The sequence below is a fragment of the Rutidosis leptorrhynchoides genome, chromosome 3, assembly GCF_046630445.1.
Source record: "Rutidosis leptorrhynchoides isolate AG116_Rl617_1_P2 chromosome 3, CSIRO_AGI_Rlap_v1, whole genome shotgun sequence".
Lineage (NCBI taxonomy): Eukaryota > Viridiplantae > Streptophyta > Magnoliopsida > Asterales > Asteraceae > Rutidosis > Rutidosis leptorrhynchoides.
In genome coordinates, this window is record NC_092335.1 from 52,735,839 (window position 1) to 52,752,248 (window position 16,410).

General features: G+C 34.7%; 2 protein-coding genes across 2 annotated transcripts; both read left to right on the top strand.

The window, feature by feature from the left end:
• Positions 1 to 4,688: 4,688 nt before the first annotated feature.
• On the top strand, positions 4,689 to 12,008 carry LOC139896113 (probable polyribonucleotide nucleotidyltransferase 1, chloroplastic). Its single transcript, XM_071878697.1, has 25 exons — positions 4,689 to 5,070; positions 5,225 to 5,293; positions 5,387 to 5,493; positions 5,586 to 5,628; positions 5,870 to 5,953; positions 6,380 to 6,444; positions 6,555 to 6,711; positions 6,857 to 6,913; positions 7,073 to 7,186; positions 7,316 to 7,579; positions 7,860 to 7,934; positions 8,148 to 8,261; positions 8,384 to 8,476; positions 8,871 to 9,049; positions 9,211 to 9,394; positions 9,483 to 9,530; positions 9,701 to 9,773; positions 9,916 to 9,989; positions 10,140 to 10,247; positions 10,331 to 10,425; positions 10,522 to 10,585; positions 10,691 to 10,744; positions 10,828 to 10,869; positions 11,054 to 11,455; positions 11,595 to 12,008. Exons 1-24 carry the CDS (start codon positions 4,795 to 4,797, stop codon positions 11,363 to 11,365), a joined length of 2,751 nt encoding a protein of 916 aa, XP_071734798.1. The 5' UTR covers positions 4,689 to 4,794; the 3' UTR covers positions 11,366 to 11,455; positions 11,595 to 12,008.
• A 1,245-nt stretch (positions 12,009 to 13,253) lies between these two features.
• LOC139896114 (replication factor C subunit 3) lies at positions 13,254 to 16,172 on the top strand. Its single transcript, XM_071878698.1, has 11 exons — positions 13,254 to 13,406; positions 13,502 to 13,612; positions 13,702 to 13,734; positions 14,069 to 14,237; positions 14,426 to 14,607; positions 14,750 to 14,886; positions 14,957 to 15,055; positions 15,164 to 15,233; positions 15,322 to 15,396; positions 15,518 to 15,563; positions 15,847 to 16,172. The coding sequence occupies exons 1-11, from the start codon at positions 13,323 to 13,325 to the stop codon at positions 15,903 to 15,905; spliced, it is 1,065 nt and encodes a 354-aa protein (XP_071734799.1). The 5' UTR covers positions 13,254 to 13,322; the 3' UTR covers positions 15,906 to 16,172.
• The last annotated feature ends 238 nt before the right edge of the window (positions 16,173 to 16,410 follow it).

Consider the following 16,410-nt stretch of genomic DNA (forward strand, 5'->3'; position numbering starts at 1 on the left):
TAATGTAAGGTTTTCATGTCAATCAACACACCAAAACGAAGCTAATGAAGTAACTAACACTTTGAACACACAACCATTAACATCTAAACACATTTCATCATTCAAAATCAAAGATTTAACAAACACTTTTTCAAGTTCATGCTAGTTATGTCAAATCACAAGATCGAGCATACAAATTACATATACGACATCACAATGAGCCATAGACACTAATTAACACACTTTTAAGTCAAGAACACTAAGATTATGAAATTTAGAGTGTTTAGAAAGTTACCCAATCGAGATAAAATTAGTATCAAAACGTAGAGAATGAAGAGAGGATTCCAAATATGTAATTTGTTTTGATGTTAGCCTCCAAAATCGGATTTAGATGATGAATTAAGGATTGAATGTTGAGAGGATTTGGAAGTAGTAAAAGATGAGGATGAGAATGAATGGGTGAAAGGGGTTTGACCCTTTGACCTAGTCAAGGGTTTGATCCCTTGTCAAGTTTAGTCCCTCAACTTTCGTTCGGGTGCGTGAATTACCTAAACGAGATAATTTAAAACGCGTATTAACGGGAGATGTTATAAACATATAACGGAGTTTAAATTAGTATAACGGAAAAGTAAATGGAAAAAGGCGGGATGTTACATCGTCTATTTCATACCTAAACACCATATGTTCCTGCTTTTTGTAATTGCAGATGAAATCCGAGCTTTTGATGATGCCATTTACACTCTTTGAAACTTTTGTCCATCTAATCACAGTTTTAACGGGAAGCATTTCTAAGATCTCCACATAATTATCCCTCTTTAAGATCCATCCGTGGAGGACAAACAAATAAAATTAAAAGTCAAGGGAACAAACCAATCCATAATAAAAATAAAGTAACTACTAATAAGCCATAAAATAATAAGGTTAACAAATTTAAAAGAATCAATAACTATTGTTGTTGAACTTCTTGGTGTACTTGTTGTTGTTGTTGTTGTTGTTGTTCAACTGGTATGATTCCATTGGTGGAAACCAAAGAAACAAAATTAAAAGTCAAGGAAACAAACCAATCCCATAATAAAAATAGAGTAAGTACTAATAATAAGCCATAAAAAACAAGAAGGTATAAGAATTAAAAAGAATGAATAAACCAAATTAAAGTAGAACAACATAAACCTGGATATTCAACTATATGCATCGGAATATCAACAAAGTAGACACTGCCATCAGTCCACCCATGAGAAATCAATCTTTCTTAAAAACCAAATAGCTGAACTTGAAACAACAAAAAAAAGAAGATGGAAGCTAATTTTCAAATCAGGTTTGAGAAGAAAAAGGCAAAGCTCTATGCTAAGAGATGAGAATGAATCAAAGGACTAACTACTGGACAAGTACAAGCCTATCTTCACTCTAATCTACCTTAAGTAAAAGAGTGTCGTCTTTAAGCAATGGTTATTTTCTGGCATGCCAACAAAACCAGCTCAACAACAGTCACAACAACAAATAGAATCAACTAAACAACAACATCATCAACAACCAGTAGATGCTGGACAGACCTATGCTGGTGATGATCAACAACATCAACAACCATTAGAGGCAACCATTAGAGGCTGGTCAGATCTCTGTTGGTGATGATCAACAACAACAACAACAACAACAACAACAACAGCAACAACAGTCTGCTACTGAGGGGGAGCAACTTCAATCAACTCCCCCAATAATGCAAGAATAAGCATCACCACCTAAACCTGTTATTAATAAGCAAAGGGTCAAAAGTCATTTTAAAGATCATCAACCAATTAGATCTAAGCCCTTATTTTCCTCAAGTGGTGAAGAAGATGAAGATGTTGAACTCCAGGCTGAATCTGATGAAGAAATCATACCTTCCAACAAGTATCCATTACAATCTGTTTCACTGAAGGATTCGGAGAAAATATTTTCGGTAGGAGAAAAGGCTCAACAGGTGTAGTTGAGAAAGAAGACCCAACACGAAGTGTGCTGCTGGGTAATCGAAGTGTTGAAGACCTAACATGGGTGGTAGAGCTGGGTACTCATGAAGTCACTACTGCTGGTGAAGGACCAACCATGGATCAACCAGCTGGATCATCTAGTTCTTTAACACCCGAAGCTCTGGCTGCACTCGAAAGAATAATGGAACAAGTGAAACAAGATGAACCAGCAGGTCCTTCAGGCACAACAAAGGTTCCAACTGTTTTTCCTCCATCTTCTCCCAAGCCTAATGATAAACAACCAGTTTGGGAAGATGATTCTGAACCAACAAAGCCTCCTTCTCCTCCAAAGCTCTCATTTGAAGAATAAGAAGCTCATAAGTTGAATATCTCGGTTGAAGAATGGCTAAGAAGAGCACTTATTAGAGATGATAATGAAAGAAGAATCACGCTAATGCATCATCTCGTAGATCAAGAGCATTACATCTTTGCTGCCAAGCTCAAAATGCCTATTGAGGAATACTTTAGAATCAATGGGGAGGCTAAGTACTGAGAAAGAGAAGGAGATGTTTGCTGAGCCTCAGAAGCTCAAAATGGGTTTTAAGAGTACTTAATTCCGGTAAGTACAGGGGAAGGAATATTTACAGCAGTTGCAGCGAAAGACTTGAACATCACTTGAAGAATACTGTTCAACTGAAACAACCGATGGAGTCTAATGCTGAGCCGAGTGAACGAATAAGTCTGCAACAACAAAAAAAAAACTGGCTCCTCAACAAAGAAGAAAAGGAGAAGAAGAATAATCTCTTAAGGCAGTCAAAGCACCCGCTGCTGCTCATGACACCAAGATTGATGCTGAGGAGGCAGCTGAAAAAACAGCACAAATAACACAACGTCCTCTCAGTGCCATGTCTCAAGCAACTTGGGAAAAGTTAATGAGGCATAGATATTCAGATGTGATGACTCGAAGACAAAATCTGGCGAATATCATCAAGTGTCAAAAATGCAAAAAGAAGGTCTTCAACATCATCAGAGATAACAATGTAATTGAGCAGGTTGAAGGTTGAACTGGTTGACCTTAGATGATATGGTCATTCTGAATGAATGGATATACTAAACTATTTCAGAGGCAATAAGAAGAAGAGTGATTTGAAAGATAATTTAATTAAAGAATTAAATAACTTTTCAGAAAAGCCAATTTTTATGCCAATGCACCAGCATTTAACATTGATGTTGAACTCACAAAGAAGAAGAAAGCTGGTGTTGGCCTATCCAGACATAAATTTATCATTCTACCACCATTCGTACCTCAACTCAAATTAGAAGATCTTCCTGAACTCTTCCCAAAAGTAGATTTTGCAAATATGAAGGTGAAAGACGAACCAGTCGATGAAGAATATAATTTGGTTACCCTGACTATTTGTAACTTTGTTCTTGTAATCTTTGTAATTTTCTTCAATTTTTGTAGAAAAATCTGAATGACAATAATGGATATTACAATGAGTTATCTTTAAAAGTATATCAGATTATAAAATATAGATAACTCATCAAAAGATCACAAAAAAGTAAATTTAAGGGACAATTTACTGCTTAAATTTTTGAGTCATTTAGAGCTAGGCCTTAGTATTTTTCTTTTACTTTAACATGTTTTGTCATCATCAAATAGAGGGAGATTGTTGAGTCTCCTACATAATTAAGAATTTAATTATAACAAAACATGATTATAAACACTACTTGTTATGTGCAGACCAATATAGGTTTACTAAAATATTTCTAAGTCTAGGAACAACAATGCATGCTATGTCTAAGTAGTTAGTATGCTGCTTCAACTACTAACACAAGATAGTTGAAGATTCGAGGGTTCTTCACAACCAACATAGGATGTATGCTGAACCAGCATGAAGATCAAATGAAGAACCAACACCAGAAGAACCAGTAGAGACTAGAGCAACACACAACACACAACACTTAGACAAATTATGCTCCATTACAAGCATAATCGATGTATGTGTTGTCTACATCAAAGGGTACTATTTAACTGACATCGAAGACGAAGTTGAATAGAAAAAGACATGTTTCGCGGCTGACAAGTGACCTTACAAGACAACTAAGGAATGCAGAAGATTAACCCATGCACAGTTCATGGTTAATACTTTGTCAACGCCTAGGGAACCCAACATTCCATTTATTTATTCAAAATGGATGTCCAATTGATATGTTCCTGCAAATAGATAACGAAGAGGTGTTCCTCCAATTGAGGTGTCCCAACATTCTTTTGTACCAACGGACAATAGATCTTTTTTTTTTTTTTTCAAAAGACAAATATTACACGGTTATTAGGATCTCTATATATAGTTGAATTCCACTCTTGTATTATTTAGTAGTGTGGGTATTAAATCGATAGAGTTCAAACCTTGTATAAGCTTCATTCGTTCAAAAGTTATCTAGGTGTAATCTGTATCCACCGGTTATCTATTCCGTCTAAAGATAACCGTGATTCTTTGAAATTATTTTAATAAAAGAATAACGTTGAAAATTATTTATGACTCTGATTTATTTGTTTGTTAATTATATACCTAAACTGTTAAACAAACTTAATTAACAAAAAGAATTGTATTCATCAGTTCTCTAGAAACTTTCTATTATTAAATCAAGACCAATAGTATATTTTGACCAATTTTTCATTCCATTTAAAGCCCAATACAAAAACCATGATGCAGCCCGGCTAAACAAAAAAGGTCAATAACAGTACTGTTATACCAGGGCCGAACCGGGCCGGTTCACTCTGCAAATGCCGCGCACCAGCAACAAACGGATAAGAGTCTCTTCTTCCATCAACATCAACGTTCACACACACTGATTTGCTGCTGTCAAAATGCTCGCAAGCAGTAGCGTCCATGGCAGACCTTGTTCTCATTTCACTCATTCAATAACAATCAATAATAATAATAACATTACTTACAGTAAACCCTGTACCTCTCACTCTCCTCTTACGAAGCCTTCTATCTGTCCTTTCATTCTATCCAGAAGAGTTACCTCAAATCGGTTCAAAATACGAGCCCTAATTCGTGACTCAGATGCTGACGTCACTTCATCAGCTCCGTTTTTCCCTAACCGGCATACGGTTAAAATTCCCGTCGGTGATAGACACGTAAGCAAACTGTTTATATTATAATTTTAAAATGCCTAGGGTTTTGAATTCCCGCGAAAATCAAGTTATATCTCTAAATTAATCGAAATTTTAGTACAGTATGATATATAAATTTGAAGTTAAACATAAAATTGATAATGTTATGGTTTTGCAGATAACAGTTGAGACTGGTCAAATAGGACGACAAGCTAGTGGTGCTGTAGTTGTAAGAGATGGAGAAACTGTAAGTATCTGTTTATAATGATTTGTTTATATTATTCGAATTGTTACAATATAATTTTTGAAGAATGGATATCAATTTGTTGTGTATATACAGATTATATATACAACTGTTTGTATGTCTGATGTTCCAAGTGAGCCTTCTGATTTTTTCCCTATGTCTGTAAATTATCAAGAGCGTTTTTCAGCAGCTGGTCGAACTAGGCAAGCATCACGTATTTTTTGTTTTTCGTTTTACATGAGGAAATTTATGAACAATTTGTAAAAATGTTCTGATATTTAATTCTCTCGTGCAGTGGAGGGTTTTTTAAGAGGGAGGGAAGAACAAAAGACCATGAGGTATTACTTTTGGTTTAAATCTTTTATTAACATGTGCTATGCTTTTTTCTTAATCCACCATTTGGCAATATTTGATTTTATTTTTGAGTTTCACTTTGAAGAAAGTGTAGATTGGAAAACGAAATTGTTTAACAAAGTTTACTTAGACAACTAAAAATTGTAAAACTGATTTGATGTTTTCATTGTCTACAAAAGGGCGTGTCTATTGTATTGACTATTTGATCTTATTACTGTAATGCAGGTACTTATCTGTAGACTAATTGATAGGCCATTGAGGCCAACAATGCTTAAGGGCTTCTACCATGAAACTCAAATACTATCTTGGGTATGTGATTTCTGAATATTAAATGTCAATTATTCAGATATTTCTCTCGATTCATCATTTTCCTTTCATTTATATTTGTAATTGTAATTTGTAATTCTATGATGTTGAGGTACCTTATACCGTTTCCTAGGTTTTTAGCTGATACATGAAAATAATAGATTTTCAGTATATATTTATTAACTCTGAACAAGCTTATTCAAGCCTTGTGTCAAATTGTTTGGTTCAGTTTTCTAGTTTTATGTAATTAATCCTTAATTCCTTGCCTTCTCTTTTAAAAGAGTGGATAACTTGATAATCAGTTTAATCTGCAAAAATCAAAATTAAGAAAAATGGAACAAACATATTTGGAAAACTGGAAATATTTTCTCATTCTTCACTTCAATTTCCGAGTGTTATAAGTATGAACTTGAAAGCCATGGCTTGCAGGTTTTGAGCTATGATGGTTTGCACCCACCAGATTCTTTGGCTGTAACTGCAGCTGGAATTGCAGTGTAAGATTCATTAGCAAATCAAGCATTATTACTCTTATAATATCATCAGTTATACCTGATACTTATTTCAGCTAGCTAAATATAGTTAATGCTACATTTTGGATGAACAGAGCTCTGTCAGAAGTGCCGAGTACGAACACTATAGCAGGAGTTCGAATTGGTTTAATTGGTGATAAGTTTGTTGTAAATCCAACAACCATCGAAATGGAAGAATCAAAACTCGATTTATTAATGGCGGGCTCAGAAAGTGGAATATTGATGATAGAGGTTTGAATCTGCTCTTCTTATACATTATTATCATATACCTGGTGTTCATTTAACATGCTAAATTTCACATGGTCACACTGGTTGTCACTCAAATTGATACTATTTTTTTTTTGTGCGTGTGTATTTCTGGATATATTTCTTACAGGGTTATTGTGACTTTCTTCCTGAAGAGAAATTGCTCCAAGCGATAGAAATTGGACAGGTTGTTATATATTCTTACTGCACATGACACATTTTGACAACAATGTGGGAACAGTCTTTAACATGAATCCATATTCGTGAATACCACCTTTTGGTTTAATGAACTATTTCAAGATAGACCCGTTAACCCGTTTTACACTTTTTTTTATTAATGTTTCAGGATGCTGTACGAGCCATATGCAAAGAAGTGGACAACTTGGTAAAGATATGTGGGAAACCCAAAATGCTTGATTCTATCAAGTTACCTCCACCTGAGCTGTATAAGCATGTCGAAGTACGTGTCCTTTTTCATATGTGTAATACCTTTAAGTCCTTCTACATTCTGATATGTCATCATATAAAACTCAGTATTAGTATTATGCATCTTGTTATCTTCTGCTTATTATACATATATACAATGCAGGAAATTGCTGGTGAGGAGTTAGTCAAGGTACTACAGCTCAAAAGCAAAGTACCAAGAAGAAAAGCCCTCTCGTTGTTAGAGGATAAAGTTCTGAGTATACTTACTGAGGAGGGTTATGTCAGCAAAAGTGAAACTCCCGTTGGCGTCGAAATAACTCCAGACATGTTGGAGGATGAAGATGAAGAGGAGGAATTTGTTGTTGATGGTGAATATGATGAAGGCGATGTTCACATAAAACCAGTTTACAAAAAACCGGTTCCTATGGTAACATTCCCTCTTCCTTAATTATGTAAATTTCATACAGCTAAAGAAAAAAGATACATGGAAGGATATATAAACATTCAATTTGTTAACTGTTTCCATGTGATACACTACTAGAAGGCCAATTTTTTTTATTTATTATGTGTACTTTTCTTATTTATTTCAATTTGGCTTGATTCGAGACTGTACCCATTCTTTTTTCTTGATGTCATGAGTTATTGAATTTTATTAAGTACAATTGACTTGGAAATCCTGTTAATGATTGTTTCTCTTTCCCGTGTAGTTTTACTCTGAGGTGGATGTGAAATTGGTTTTCAAAACCGTTTCATCTAAATACCTGCGACAACGAATAGTTGAGGTATGCATATTAAGAATAGAATGGTTAATAGATAGGATGGATTGATGGACATTATTTTGTTGATCTTATTACCATCTTGATGGGAAATTTTATTTTTGTATGTATTTCATGCTTTTGGTAAATGCATATTCCATTTGTAGGATTTGATGATAAAGCGAATTGTATTCTTAATGATTTAGCACATTGTGATATATTCCTATGTTTTGTGTTAAGGGAGGAAAAAGAAGTGACGGCAGAACTCCAGAGGAGATACGCCCGATTGACTCGGAATGTGGATTACTTCCTAGAGCACATGGTAGTGCTCTTTTCACACGTGGGGAAACACAGGTTTGTATACTTTTAAAACATTACTGCCTTTAAAATAACATCCAAAATAGTGAAAACAGATAGTTGTTTTAATGTTTTTTTGTTGTTCTTTCTAAGTTACTTATGTTTCTCACGTGTTACAGGCGTTGGCAGTGGTTACTCTTGGGGATAAACAGATGGCACAAAGAATAGACATCCTTGCTGGTGTGGAAGATGTGAAAAGGTTCTATCTTCAGGTGTGACTGTTTTTCTGAACCTTATTATGCAACTTCTATAGTAGTCTAGTGTTGCTACTAGTGCTTTACCATTTCCTACCTAAGAAACCTCAATAAATGTCTATATGGAAAATTTGAACAAGTTGATGGACAACATACATCATAGTTGAGTTTAGTCATTAGTGCCTACAGAAAAATTGTTTTGGAATAGTCTACACAAAAGAGAACACTTTGACAATGTTAAGAGTTGAAAAAAGGAAATTTGACCATTGGGGAGTGACCAATTGTTGATTCGTGCACGAGTTTATGTCCTGTTTAAGATACTTTTATGATTTGTTTTATCACTTTGCTAATAAAAAATGTTGATGCTTTTGTTGTACTTTATTTACCTGGCAAATTCTTGTTGAGTATACAGTATTCATTTCCACCATCTTGTGTTGGAGAAGCTGGACGAATGGGAGCACCAAGTAGAAGAGAAATTGGCCATGGCACACTTGCTGAACGAGCCCTTGAACCTGTATTACCTTCTGAAGAAGATTTTCCATATACTATACGTGTTGAGAGTACCATAACAGAAAGTAATGGATCATCAAGGTGCACCATATATTTAATAATTTGGTGTTTTATAAGAAATTACAGCTGTCAATACCGATCCATATACTACTAAATTGGTCATTTTTTGTTGTGTTTTATGCTTGAAGAAAATAACTTTTGATATTTATCATTTTTGTTTTGTTTAAATGATGATTTGATAGCATGGCGTCTGTTTGTGGAGGATGCCTTGCGTTACAAGATGCTGGAGTACCATTGAAGAGTTATATTGCGGGTATTGCAATGGGGTTGGTTGTGGACACAAAGGAATTTGGTGGAGATGGAACACCACTTATTTTATCTGACATTACTGGCTCTGAGGATGCTTCTGGTGATATGGATTTTAAGGTTTTGTAGTTTGTTGGATTATTATAGATCTTTATTGACAAATGATATTATACGTGTATACATGAAACTACTGGCTTTAACGATGTAGGTTGCTGGGAATGATGATGGAGTAACTGCGTTCCAAATGGATATAAAGGTTACATTTGCTATATCTGTTTTCTTAGTTGTCCACTTCAAACTGGTTAAAGACATGCTTATGTGTATTTGTATCATTGTTTTAGAGATTTGTTCCATACTTTCCATTTATAATTAGGTAACACAAATTGGTTGATTCATATCTGAACAACATGCCCTGTTACATAATAGGTAACTGGAATTACTTTGTCAACAATGAAGCACGCTTTAATGCAAGCAAAGGAAGGCCGAAAGCGTATTCTTGGTAAATTTCAAACACAGTTTATTAATTATTCAAAATATTTATATTGTTTTCAGGCTTTAGAGTTGAAGCAGACCATGGTCTATACATATATATATTTTTTATTTTGTGTTAGTTTACATGAACCAAGTATTTATGTTTTCAGCTGAAATGTTGAAATGCTCACCTCCCCCGTCAAAGAAACTTTCCAGGCATGCTCCACTTATTCTTGTTATGAAGGTTAGTTTTCATTTTCCATCCCTTTGTTATTGATATAATCTAATATTCAATTATAAATGATGCTCCAAAAATAGGATAATAGTGATAAGCAATTGGAAAATAACGTGTCCAATCTTTCATTTTGCCAGCTCAATGTTTTTAACTGTCCAGGTTAAATCTGAGAAAGTCAACCTGATTATTGGTTCTGGGGGTAAGAAGGTCAAGAGTATAATTGAAGAGACTGGTGTGGACTCTATTGACACACAAGACACCGGAATAGTAAGATAATTGTGCCCTGTTTTTCTGCTTCATCCTTTTGCTGTTGCTCTTTGCAGTCTCACATTTCTTGTTGACTGTTACAGGTCAAAATAACTGCAAAAGATTGGGCAAGTTTAGAAAAGGCTAAAGCTATTATTAGTAATTTGACAATGGTTCCAGTTGTTGGTGATGTATATAGGTATCCTTTTTATTCAACGTTACAGCTATTTTTCCTATCAACACAAATAGTTTTAACCACTCATAATAATGTTTCTTAATCGTGAATGGTTGTCAGGAACTGTAAAATCACATCTATTGTACCTTATGGAGCTTTCGTTGAGATAGTTCCAGGCCGAGAGGTATTACTTCTAGCCCAACTATCGATCACGACTTATGTTTATCTCCATTTTTGCATGTCATGTTTTGTTTTTTTAAACAATACTCCGTATTTAACATCATTTCAGGGACTTTGTCACATTAGTGAGTTGAGTCCAGATTGGCTGTCAAAACCAGACGATGTAAGTGTTATCTCACCTCATATTCTTATATAATCAATGCATTAAACATTCGTACGATAAATATCTTCAATATGTTTCCTCAGGCTTTCAAGGTTGGAGATGTAGTTGATGTCAAGCTTATCGAGGTTTGAATTTCTTTGTTTATACGTGTTTCAAGTAGGTTAGCCTATGTTTTTCTGGTAAACATGAAAGAAAGCAATAAAACGCGAAAGTCTTATCTTTAATTATTAGTTTGTTACCCAGCATTCTTAGATTGTCTGTTTTTTTGGAACATTATTCAGAGATTTCTCGTTTACAATCTATCTACAGATTAATGAAAAAGGACAACTTCGTCTAAGTCGAAAAGCACTGCTTCCAGTTCCAGATCAGGGTACTGATAATAAATCAAACGAAAGTCAGGGAACAGAGGGTTTAACCTCACAAAAATATACAGACAAAAGTAAACCTAGAAGAAGTTCAAGTACGCCAAAGGTTGATGCCGATAAAAGCTCCGAAGCTACATTTACGAAGAGATATGTTGGGTCCCGCAAAAACGATCCGAAAACGAGCAGCAGCCCACCTGATACGGTTGCATCCGGGGACAATGGAGGTGCACGTGTTAATGGAGAATCTCAAGTTTGACAAAAGTAACATAGGGGTAAAAAAGTAAGTATCAGATATGTTTTGATATGAAAGCTGCTGTGGATGATAACCTGCTCTAGAAGAATAGAGGTATGAAACACCAGTACCGCCTACAAGATTAATATTAAACTTCAAATAATTTTATTAATCAATTCAGAGAATGTGGATTCACAGTATCGCCAATTTTAGTGTTTCATTAACTGATTTGTTGATTATTTTTTGTTTGCAGGAGTTGCAACTAATTATCTCATCGGCACTTGGAAGCAACAATCGCAAATGATGGGACTGCAAATACTAACTTGAAGTATCTTTCTAATGTTCATGAACCCGCGTGGTAAAACAAATGTTTCATTTTTCCTATTCCATTAAGTAATTCGTTTAATTCCTCTGGGGAACATGAGAGGTCATTCAGACGCTGATGCTGCATTGCTAGTCCTCCAAATGAGGTTGAATTTTGTCAATGGTCACAGTTTTCAATAAACCCTAACATAATTTTGGTCTTGTCACGTTACAAGTGTTGCATGAGTATGTTTATATGGCTTGGCTGTATCACATAATTTGTGTTTTTATTCTCTTCTCTAGCAACTTTAGGGTGTGCTGCTGTATTTTTTTTATATATAATTAAATTGCTACGTGAGTGTTACAGCATTGTTGTTATTTCTTTTATTTTGTCAATACTCCCATGGATATGCTCGCCCTTTTAATCGTTGTCGTCTTATTTACTGTCATGCATGTCATTGTGCCAGCACCGCTGTGACTCTCCAAAAGCTTCCGGTCACATTTCAATGTCGATATCCAGGTTGTAACTCCCTCAAGGTGTCAACTATTTAGGATATCGCAAAGTTAATTTATAATGAGATGTTGGCGAAGCTGAAAATTCATGAGAATTTGGCCATTCGTTTAGAATTTGAGATAAACTTTTACTGAGTAATTTTTAATAATCATGTAGATATTTGGAGACTTAAGGGGCTGTTTATTATTTTTTTTTCTCCCTAAATTTGTCTCTGTTTCCATTTGCCTCTTATTCTGGAGGGGTGTCTGAAATGAAAACAGACTAATTTTTATATTAAGTAGCAGATTAAGTGACAAAGAAACAACAATTTTACTTACCGGATTAAGAGTTGTACAATACCATACCATTAAGTAGCAAGTAAACAAGCCCTACATGAGGGATTATTTTTATAAAAATAAAATCCGACTATAACTGTCTCTACTAGTCAACTTCTTGAGTTGGTTCCACATTCTTTCTATAAATACATATATATGAGTAAATAAAACTATAGAGTTAGAGTTTTGATGAAGTTCGATAAAATTAGTTAGCATCCTTCAATTTTGGCGTTTTCAATACACGAAAGCCCTCAATCAATTTGAATAAACGTCATTTTTCACAAATCAGACCTTTTCTAGGTTGATTCGTAAATCGCAACTATCAGGGATTTCAAAATTATTTTTGTCACTTTAGAAACTTTCCAACATATAAATCTTTAGAAAATACAATATTTCAAAAACACGGTAACTAAATCGGAGCTACAAGCCAAAAGATACAGTCATTCAAATTTCTTGCACAACAAGTACCGCGCACCAAACACCACGTATCGTGCTTGGTGCGTAGTGTGTGTTCGTGAGGAAAAATAATTGTCTCGCTAAATATCTCGGTAACACACATCACACACTAAGATACAACATCATGTGTGGCGCGTGATGCGCGTGATGATGGGTTCGAGAGAACATTTATATAATTACGATTTAAAAAAAAAAACTATTATTAAACAGTTCTAAAAATGGGGACCAATTTCCCTAAATTAATAAAACTGGGCCCATCTTGTAGGCTCGATAAAATGGCTCCAAGAACGGGTTATGTGTTCACTAGTTCCGATCCTTTCCCGCCAGTTCTTCACACACAATTCACACACACACACACACACCAAAATAACTCCTTTCCCCCCGATATTGAAAGATGCTTTGGGTGGACAAATACAGACCAAAAACCCTAGACAAGGTTATCGTGCACGAGGATGTTGCTCAAAATCTCAAGAAATTGGTACCGCCTCTACTAATTTTCTCATATTTTGACTTTACCCCCAAAAATTAGGGTTTAGTCTACAATCTTTTGATTCTAATCATGTATGTTATTAGGTTACTGAGCAAGATTGCCCTCATTTACTATTCTACGGGCCACCTGGTTCCGGCAAGAAAACCCTAATCATGGCACTTCTTAGACAGATGTTTGGAGCTAGTGCTGAAAAGGTGCTTTTATTTTTTACTTTTTCAGTTCTTAATTTGTGGGATATATTAGTAAATCTGTAATCTTTAATCTTAATTTGATTATTTAACAGGTGAGAGTGGAGAACAAAAACTGGAAAGTAGATGTAAGTATATCTCAATTTTTTCTATGAAAGTATCATTGTGTGTTGATTGATATGTATACTTAATCTGAATTGGTAGCTCATTTGACTGATTTTCGGCTTCATATTTGTTTTACAACGCTTTAAGATGTTATCATAAACTGCTGATAGTCACATACGCATACATAAGAAATGTTCTTTATTGACAAAATTTTAATGCAGTTCTGTGTAATTTGAGGTACTAGCTTGGACTTTAGGTGTATTAATGTAATCTCTTTAAGATTAAAGTACTATTTGTAGCAAATTTGTGTGTTTGTGTGTTGTGGCTTATAATTGGTAATACATGTTATTTTTGCAGGCTGGAAGTAGGACTATCGAACTGGAACTAACAACTTTATCGAGTACCCACCATGTGGAACTGAACCCTAGCGATGCTGGTTTTCAAGATCGGTACATCGTTCAAGAAATCATAAAAGAGATGGCTAAGAACAGACCAATTGACACCAAAGGAAAAAAGGGTTTCAAAGGTTTGCTTACTGAAATCTCTAATTTATACTCCTTCAATCATTTTATGGCCAACTGCCAAAACAAAAGAAAATTCAATTTTCACCTGTTGAACTATGTTATTATTATACAAATACCGGTTAATTACAATATTTGGTGGCTTTTTCGAAGTCAACTGTTCAAACATGCTAACAAGATACTATTGTGTTAGTATTGGTGCTCAATGAGGTTGATAAATTATCAAGAGAAGCACAACATTCTTTACGAAGAACCATGGAGAAATACAGTGCCTCGTGTCGCTTGATATTATGTTGTGACAGCTCATCAAAAGTCACTGAAGCAGTGCGATCTCGTTGCCTTAATGTGAGGATAAATGCACCAAAAGAAGACCAGGTCAGTGTATAATAAGATATATTCTCTCATTTTCAATACTCTGCATATGTATAATGTTTATTTTCTGTAACAATATGTTGCATTATGTAATACATGAATTGCAGTTGACTTTTGCCTAACTTGCTTGAACTTGTTTTTTTAGATTGTTAAGGTTTTGGAATTTATTGGAAAGAAGGAAGGGTTACTACTTCCGCCTGGTTTTGCTGCTCGAATAGCTGAAAAATCAGGTCGAAGTTTAAGGAGGGCAATTTTGTCATTGGAGACTTGTCGTGTTCAACAGTTAAGATCAATGATGATCTTGTTTTATTATTGTTTTTGGAAGTGTATTAACATGAGATTTTTGTGATAGCTATCCATTTACGAGTAATCAAGTGATTCCCCCAATGGACTGGGAAGAATATGTACGTGAGATAGCGTCTGACATCATGAAAGAGCAGAGCCCTAAAAGGTTCATTATATTATAACTTCATGATTATGACTTGTATATGATGATGTCATCATATGCCTCCTAAAATTTTTTACTTTTTGTTCAATGAATATTTATTTGTTGATATAGGTTGTTCCAGGTTCGAGGAAAGTTGTATGATTTACTTGTCAATTGTATCCCTCCTGAAGTTATATTGAAGGTTATAATAGTCTCTTACAAGATTACATTTTCTTTTTTTAATATTTTTATAGAAGTTGTAACTGACGGTGAAGGTTTATTTGATTCAGAGGCTGCTGCTTGAATTGTTGAAGAAATTAGACGCTGAATTGAAGCTTGAGGTCTGTCATTGGGCCGCATATTATGTAAGTTCATTCTAATTTATACTCCTTCAATCATTTTATCGGTTTTAGTTGTAGTGTGACAAATGAAGTAAATAATAGTTTCTTTAGTGTTGATTGATTTTATTATCATTTTTTTTCTCAGGAACATAGGATGCGTCTTGGACAGAAAGCCATTTTTCACATTGAAGGTACTTTTGTGTTATCTTAATCTGTAGAATTTTCTAATATAGCAATTGACACTAACATGAATGGAATTGTGTATCAATTGTCTATCTTTTATCTTTTCTCAATATCGACTTCCCCAAAATGTAAATGTTGCAATTTTCATCTTGAAATTAAGGCCTTGCCTTCTCGTATGATTATACTAGTGTGTAGTATTAGTCACTGAAGCAAAGCTGATTTTGTCATTTGATTTGTCTTGTAGCCAAGTTTTCCCTTGTTTTAATTTTTTTTTTGATTTTTCATTTGCAGCATTTGTAGCCAAGTTCATGAGCATTTACAAAGGCTTTCTAATCGCGACCTTTGGTTGAAGGCATCAACCAGCTTAATCAATGTTCGAGGCTTCCGTGTATGAACTTTAGTTGCCTTTTGCACCGCAACTATATCCCCTCCTCTGTTCTTCATTTTCCGAATGTACTGTTTTCTTACATAAAACCATCTTTGAAGTTTGGGCTTGAGGAGACTTTAAAATTGAGGACTCATTGTAAGAGTTCTGCTATGTCCGTCTAATCCTAGTATTTGCAACTTTTATGTTTTAAAATTTCCCCTTTTTGCTGTTTTCTGAGTTGGAGATTAGTAAGTTCAATATTTACACCATTCTTCATATGAGGATCCTTCCTTGTGTTGTTTATTGCAATGACTAACAAAGTAACAAACCATATGCATCATTTGTCAAAAAATTGACATGATTAATACAATCTAAAAAAACCGAAATCCTTGCACCAATTATCTTACGAACAAAAATCGAAACCATCATCCGAATTTAACGATCCTAACCAACTTCCTTCAGAGCAACACCATCTAAGATCACAAGAC

Excerpts from the sequence above, each read along its gene's own strand:
- LOC139896113 (XM_071878697.1), top strand. The coding sequence starts at position 4,795 with ATGCTCGCAAGCAGTAGCGTCCATGGCAGACCTTGTTCTCATTTCACT. Across the intron at positions 6,445-6,554 it reads ACTGCAGCTGGAATTGCAGT|AGCTCTGTCAGAAGTGCCGA; the intron begins GTAAGATTCATT and ends TTGGATGAACAG. Across the intron at positions 6,712-6,856 it reads GTGGAATATTGATGATAGAG|GGTTATTGTGACTTTCTTCC; the intron begins GTTTGAATCTGC and ends TATTTCTTACAG.
- LOC139896114 (XM_071878698.1), top strand. The coding sequence starts at position 13,323 with ATGCTTTGGGTGGACAAATACAGACCAAAAACCCTAGACAAGGTTATC. Across the intron at positions 13,613-13,701 it reads TTGGAGCTAGTGCTGAAAAG|GTGAGAGTGGAGAACAAAAA; the intron begins GTGCTTTTATTT and ends ATTATTTAACAG. Across the intron at positions 15,397-15,517 it reads GTCATTGGGCCGCATATTAT|GAACATAGGATGCGTCTTGG; the intron begins GTAAGTTCATTC and ends TTTTTTTCTCAG.